This window comes from Saccostrea cucullata, unplaced genomic scaffold (genome assembly GCF_032062105.1).
Source record: "Saccostrea cucullata isolate Sc308-1 unplaced genomic scaffold, CSIRO_AGI_Scuc_v1 ctg973, whole genome shotgun sequence".
NCBI classification, from domain to species: domain Eukaryota; kingdom Metazoa; phylum Mollusca; class Bivalvia; order Ostreida; family Ostreidae; genus Saccostrea; species Saccostrea cuccullata.
Genome location: NW_026935523.1, coordinates 338,429 through 346,208, shown reverse-complemented (window position 1 = coordinate 346,208; position 7,780 = coordinate 338,429). Strand labels below are relative to the sequence as shown.

Here is a 7,780-nt window from a genome sequence, read left to right as displayed (position 1 = left end):
CCGACAAATCCAAAAGGGTCCAAAAGTAAAGTTTGACAACATTTAAGATGGCCCACTAAGAAATTCGGGTGGTGAACATTTGATTTTTTTTTAATCCTAAAACAATAAATATAACAGTACAGTAAAATTTAATAATAAAAAAATATCAAAATCTCTAGGGCAGAAATACTTATACTCGGCCTCGTTTAATTGTAAACGATAGAATCAATTATAAGGCATTCGGGTGTTTTATTTTTTTAATTGCATTAAAAGTAATTGTAATAATTAGAAGGATAGATATTCATGTGGATTACCTGTTCATGTGAGGTTTTATTCTTATAAATATTATAATAATATAATATAATAATATTAAATGAAATAAATTTTAGGCCTTGTGAAACGTAAAAAATGGCAATATGACAACGACCTTAACAAAAAGAATCAGCTGTATGTCACGTGATTCGGTAATGGAGAAAATGATCCGCTAAAGGCGAAAACATCCTTCATCAATGTACAGCGATATTTTTTTTCATTTAATCAGTGGTTATTGGGAAAATATATATGATGTTATAAGGCAAATATAGTACCACCAAACAATCTTGTTAAATGAATTTAAATCGAATTCAGGTACGAACTATCCAAGCAAATTTACTTAGTGATTCGATATCGGCAACCTCACTGTAGTGACTTCTCTATATGAGTGCACATTTCTCTAAGAGAACGGGGAAAATGTTGTTGAGTTTTGTTGAGTTCTTTTTAAGAAAATTTCTTTAAGTTTTTATTTTTTACATAAAAAGCAGTCCCTTTTGTTTCAAGCTTCGTGTCTGTATTACAGCAGACCATAATAAGTGTAGGTTCAAAATTCTTTTCTTGATTTTATCGTATGCTAGTGATATTTGTACTAGCATACTCGAATTTGTCCAAATATGTTGGACATAGTACTGAATAAAGAGGTAAAGTTTCCTTGCCAATTAGTGAGGCATTTAAAAATGTCAGTGATATACTTGTTCCTCTTAACAGTGCTTAAAAGCAAAATGTCTTGGCCTGGTTTTTACAGTGTTAGCAGATTTTCAGAAAAGAACATATGTATGATTAATATCGTATATTACTGTATAAAGTAGTTTTTTCTCCCCTGTGTTATTGCGAACGATTACAAACAGTAAGAACTTTTCCAGTTTCTGTTTTAAGAGTCAAATAATACTGATTCAAATGAATAAGCTTTTAGTTTGTCAGAAAAAAAGATAAAAAGGTGTAAAAAAAAAATTCTCGAATCTCTGTACGCAGAATGTACGACAAAATTACAAGGTACATTAATTTTGACAGGTGAGCCATGACATCAACCTTGACAAGATATGTCATTTTATCCCTAATTGTGACAAATCAGGTGATTGTTACGTCAGCTGTAGTAACCAACAGACAGTTGTTACTGGGTTCGGTGATGGGTGCTACTCTACTCGTGCCGTATGTTTGTAATTATATACGTAATATAGTACTGTTAGCTTGAGATGATTTTTTTTTCGGATCGAAAAAGAAAGCAAAATTCTTTTTTGAAGCGGTTTAAACCTCGTATCAGAGAAAACAAACAAAATCAGGACCCCTGAACTAGATTATTTTGGTTGAAGTTTAATTAATAGGCGAGTTTTAAGTATTTATTATTTTAATTTTGCCGAGGAATTGATAATTTTACCAGAAAAACAGATTTATGAAATAAAATCCTTTAAATGACACCATTATAATAACTATATACAGTATGTATTTTATTTTTGGATACGTGTATTTTTTATGAATAGATAGGTAAGTAGTTTTTGATTGATGGGTGGACGCTAAACATAGAAAAAAAACTTGGAATGGGCTTTGTCAACAAATTTTAACAATGTTCTTGTCCTGACACATACATAAACTACTAGGATACACCAAATCAAAGTCTTCATGAATATATGGAGCAGCTTAATAATTGATTAACCTAAAAAATATCAGACAGTTTTCGGCCCTAAAAACACTCAAATGGTAGATTATGCATAGTAGAGAATAGGTACCTGCACTGCAAAACAAAGTCTTCACGAATATGTGGAGCAGCTTATTAACGAACCAAAAAACACTGATATGGTAGATTATGCATAGTAGAGAACAGGTACCTGCACATAAATCTGATAAGCGGCCTATTACTTAACCCGACATAACAGTTAGACAGTAGATTGTGCATATATTTATTTTTTAAATATTAATCTGAATCAGCCTAATTATGCTCCTGATATAAACAAAACACTTACATTGTACATAAAAACATAAAAGTAAAAAAAAGCTACATGTGGAGCGATCTATTGCCACACCAGACATAACACTTACATGTACAATGTAGATCAAACCTAAAAATGATTGATTGATTTATATTGTTTAACACCGGATCAGCTATTTCAGCCATATTTCGGCGGAAAATGAAAAAGAAAATCAATACATGGAATTGTCAGTTACCACTTCAGATGTAACACTCAAACATGAGATAATATGAAATGGACAAGAAAAAAGTCTATGTTAGTTTAGTTTCATTTCCAGCGATTCTTGTCCTGCTTTTCTGGAAGAGATGGAAAGTCATTCTTTAGTTGATCTGCAGTAGTTGAAGCATTATCAGCATGAATAAATGATCTGCATCTCACATTTACATGTATATATCGTGTTCACCTATATTTGATGAATTCATCCGTTATTAAAATTTAACAGTATTATCTACAGAACACATCAAAACATATTACTCAAAATGTCTATATCCTATATAGAAGTCCAGTGAAAATATATATGTTACAGGAAAGAGGAATATTTTGATGCAGTGAATTCATCTGAAAACAAATTTTAAGGTGTTTCCACCCTCACAATTTTTTTAGGTTCAAATACAAAAACTGCATTTATTTTCATTTAATATACTTTAAAATTTCCAATTATTGCACAACATGTATAGGTCACCATATAAATTAAGATGTGAAACATAAATAAACAGAAGAGTATGTCAACAAAAAAATCGCATATTTTTTGTAAACAGTATCATGAAAAAATTGTAAAAACTGGTTAAAATGCATAACTTTGATGCTGAGTGTTCTTAAATACTTCCTACTTAAGAGATACTTTTGAATTGTGAATATCAGGGAAACTATTTTACAATAAAGCAAATGCCTGAATGAAAAGACCTGAGAAGGAGTTACTGCCCTTGTCAACATTTTTTAAAGATTGAATAATTGATTAAATAATATATGCATTTTTTAAATTCTTTAACCTAACAATATTTATCATTATACCTATTGTAAAGCATTGGTCCAAGAGATATTGTTCTATTAGGTATGAATTTAAACTAATTACATTTTTTGCAAAAACCTATGACATCATAGGAGTGTGGAATTACCTTAACAAAATATCTCTTTAAGAAATATATTTTTCTGCGCAATTGCGATTACAGCTATGAAAGTGTTTGGGCTATATACTCGTACAACAGTTACTCCTTGAATGGAATAACAAAGAAGTCAAGTTCTGGTTAACATCATAGTAGATCGGTAATTATTCAGCACAGTGTAAAAATGCCTCACCGCATACAAAATGGGGAACAGTTACCCAACAATGGAATTACATGTTTTGTTCTAAGATGTTCAAAACGCATCGATGTTTAAACCATCTCTGGTTTGGATTTTAAAAAAAAAAGTCCCTAGTGTAAATATTAATAGTCATTTACTAGCGATCTCATTTTTTTTTAATGAAAAGAAAAATTATGAAAAGTAGGATTGAAATAGCTAATTTAAAGTCCTGAGGTAGGTAAGCAAAATCTAGTGATTGTATTGGACCTGCTGAAATGCAATATTGTTATGTCAGAAGTTTGAAAGGGATTGTGTGTCATGTTAATATTTATTTGACTTACCAAGAACTTCTCTTGAGTTGATATCAACAGTGATCAAAGACTTCTTTATCGTATTCCACCCCGTGGGGATCCGGGTTAGAATAGGTCTTCAGTACCCCCTTGCTTGTCGTAAAAGGCGACTTAATGGGGTGGTCCTTTGGATGAGACCGTGTAAACCGAGGCCCTGTGTCACAGCAGGTGTGGCACGATAAAGATCCCTCCCTGCTCAAAGGCCGTAAGTGCCGAGCATAGGCCTATTTGCAGCCCTTCAACGGCAATGGTGACGTCTCCATATCAGTGAAATATTCTGGAGAGGGACGTTAAACAGTATACAATCAATCAATCTATCGTATTCCTCTCCCGTTGAAACAGTGTCAGTAAATCCACAAATACCACTGCACATCATATTATTTTTCTTCACAGATGAATATAACTTTCTCACACCTGAGGTGATTGCTCTACTAACAGCTGGTGCCTTACTTGCAACAATTCCTACAAGAACCACAATGTATTGTTCAATAAAGATCTTTCTGTAACCGTGAAAGCTGCCAAGATACGGTTAATTAGGGCGAGAGTTACTTTCCTTTATTAGATGTCGGAAATTCATTATTGAACTAGATATATTTTTGACCAGACCCTACCACATATAATTATTCACATTCCATATTCAGGTGTTTTAAATGGCAGGATTCTGTGAGAGTCTGATGTCTAGGTTTTGATTAATACTGTGTCTGTATCCATAATTGAACTTGTATATTCATATCAGACCGGTGTATCATTAGTGTGACCATTGACTTACAGTGTAATTGCCTTTGATGTAATTGCTGATGCATTACAGTTTTTAATTTGAAATATCATTAAGCTTTTTCTTTGATTTCCATACTTCTTTGATATAAAATATATTTGATTTATGTTGTCGACTTTTAAAAAAAACTAATGTGAAGTGTTTTCAACATTGGAAAGAAATCATTTTTAACATCATTTGAATCATTGATTCAGTAATCAAATGATTTACTTTCAAACATTTCTACTTAGTCTTTTTTTTCTTTTCAGTGTAGTCCTAACAACGACAACAACTACAACAATCCCGACCACAACAACAGGGTATTGTCTTACAATGATTTGTTGTTCTAGCCCAAGCTCTAATTCATGTTATCGTTTTATATTAATTTGGTATTCAGTTCTTTCCCTAACCCAAGGTATCGTAATATAATGATTTGTTGTTTAAACCCTAATCCTATCCCAAGGTATTGTTATATACCGATTTGTTATTTAGTTCTTACCCTAACCCAAGGTATTGTTAAATACTGATTTGGTACTAAATATATTACCCTAACTCAAGGTATCGTTTTATACTGATGTTTTGTTCTAATTCTAACCGTACCCCAATGTATTGTTTTATAATGATCTTGTTGTTCTTAACTGAATCCTAATCCTATCCTATTGTTTTGTTTTATAAGGATCTCATTTTTCTCAACCTAACCGTTATCTTAACCCTAAAGAATAGATTCGGAACAATTTTGAAATTGTTTTAAATTCTTAATAATTGCTTTTTGTAATCATATTTCGGTACATACATGATTTTTTGGATCAGAGGTCGCGATTTTTTAAGTAACACGGATGAACGAACAAGGCGTCTTTACAGCCGTTCATATTTTTCTGGTGATGAATCTGCATCGCACTCTTAGAGATTTTTCAAAAACCATTAGGTCTACCCACTGCCGAAGGTCTTTTTAGAAAGATTTATTTACCTTTCATTTAACACAGTATCAGCATGACAAATATTCCTGCTATTCTGTAACGGGATCTTCCATCATAGGAAATAAATAGTTCCTCAGACGGTGGTTCACATGTTTTATTTATTGACAAATTGTAGAAAGGATGAAAGGTGTAATATATATGATCTGAAATGAAAATGACACACTCGTACAAAATTACTTGCACTAATATTCATTTAATTTCTAAATTTTTTTCATATTAAATTATTCTTACAAGTCTCATTCCAATGTATGTAACCAGGATTAAGAATATCTTAGTAATACTCTTTTAAATTTCTCACAGTAGTACATGTATTTCCCATTAAAGAATTGTCAAAATTAATGGAAATTGGGCATGCATAAGTAATTATACAAAGACTCATAAATGCGTCCATATCTACCACCCTCACGCATTCTGGTTTTACCACACACAACAAGAATAAAGAACAGTCCACAAGACGATAAGTGACATCTAAAAAGCCGAGTGTCAAGGTACAGGTACATAGAAGTCGACAACAGTAGCTCAGAAATACAGTGAAACTCATTTAGTACGAACTCGGATACAGCGAATTTACGGATATATGAAAGTTTTTTCATACTTGGATATTTTACTTGAAAAGGACACAAATGGTAATCTAACAACCAAGCTATATGATAAACGTGATGACTTTAACTTTTCTATCGACAGCTTCCCTTATTTATGCAGCAATATACTTTCATCACCTACATACGGAGTATATACACCTCAGTTGATTCCATATGCAAGAGCATGCTCTACGTATGAACAATTTCTTAAACGAGGTAAATTATTGACAAGCAAGTTGATGAAACAAGAATATCAGCAGTCTCGTTTAAAGTCATCATTTCGTAAGTTTTATGGTCGATACAATGACCTTTCTCATTATGAATTTGCATACGATAAGGTCGATTTCTATCCGACGAGGCTCATATACATGTACATTTCATTTTATCTCTTTCAGACAACCAACTTGTACTGCATCTGGGTATAAATACGACCCTGCAGCGGGATGTTACCTGGTTGTAGTTAGATCCATTTCTATACCTGCTGCCAAACAGGAGTGCATTGACGATGGGGGCAATTTATTGTTGGTTAATTCTAAAGCAGAGGGAGTTGTACTTACAGCAGAATTGAGTAAGAAAATTGATGTAACAAAAACTAACTCCTTATTTTTTTTTTAATTTAAACAACGCATTGAAATCGACTACTGACTAGGATTTTGTATATATTAAATTCGTCTTAGAATGTAGTAATGTAGTCTCTAAACCAAATACAATACAATATGCGCATGTCTAGTACTTAGCGGAGGTGTCTGAGTCTTACATGTAGGCTTTGTCTTTCAACGTTTTTAACCCAAGGATTCCGTCTTTTTGAAGTACTGTAAATCACTTTTTATTCGCGAGAACTTTATTTTCGCGTAATTATTCGAGACGGTATGCTCGCGAATAGAATTTCTTTAGAGTACATAGAGCAATGACCACAATTCGTGAAAATTTTGACTCGCTTAGAAATAGTCAGTGACTATCTCGCGAAAATAAGGTGTTGCTAAAACTAAGTGATATACAGTACTATGATAGTTGCTTCTGGAACTAATGATACTCAGAAGACGATCTTCCTCTGCTTCAGTAATAAAACTCTTTCACTGAAATTAGAAATACACTTCTTTGGTTATTTACCGGTCAGGGTAGCCTAGTGGTAAAGCGTTCGCTTCGTGATCGGGAGGCCCGGATTCGATTCTCGTTCGCGGCGCCGCGTCATACCTAAGACGTTAACAAAGGTAGTGACTGTTCCTTCGCCAAGCGCTCGGTACTAGTAGTGAAAGTCACGGGTCTTTCGGATATGACCTTAAAAACGTAGGTCCCCTGTAACGGTAGGCGCTGGCACGATAAAGAACCCTTATTGCTCAATGGCCCTGAGCGCCGAGTATAGGTCTAAATTTAAAGCCCTTTACCGGCATACGGTGACGTGTCCATATGAGTGAAAAATTCTCAAGAGGGAGGTTAAACAATATACAATCAATCAATCAATCAATCTTTGATTATTATGATATTATTGTAAGATATGTCTGTCCTATCATGTATTGTGTGTGTATCATATCGTATTTTGTTTTCCGTTTCTTTTATTGTTGTTTTCATTTATCTTGTTTTA

At 33.1% G+C, this 7,780-nt stretch overlaps 1 protein-coding gene across 1 annotated transcript; it reads left to right on the top strand.

Annotated features, from left to right (window-relative positions):
• Positions 1–1,299: 1,299 nt before the first annotated feature.
• Positions 1,300–6,813, top strand: LOC134243102 (uncharacterized). Its single transcript, XM_062725316.1, has 4 exons — positions 1,300–1,448; positions 4,280–4,364; positions 4,910–4,960; positions 6,594–6,813. The coding sequence occupies exons 1-4, from the start codon at positions 1,310–1,312 to the stop codon at positions 6,811–6,813; spliced, it is 495 nt and encodes a 164-aa protein (XP_062581300.1). The 5' UTR covers positions 1,300–1,309.
• The last annotated feature ends 967 nt before the right edge of the window (positions 6,814–7,780 follow it).

Coding starts and splice junctions, on each gene's coding strand:
- LOC134243102 (XM_062725316.1), top strand. CDS start 1,310: ATGACATCAACCTTGACAAGATATGTCATTTTATCCCTAATTGTGACA. Junction 4,365..4,909: donor ATTCCTACAAGAACCACAAT/GTATTGTTCAAT, acceptor TTTTCTTTTCAG/TGTAGTCCTAACAACGACAA. Junction 4,961..6,593: donor ATCCCGACCACAACAACAGG/GTATTGTCTTAC, acceptor TATCTCTTTCAG/ACAACCAACTTGTACTGCAT.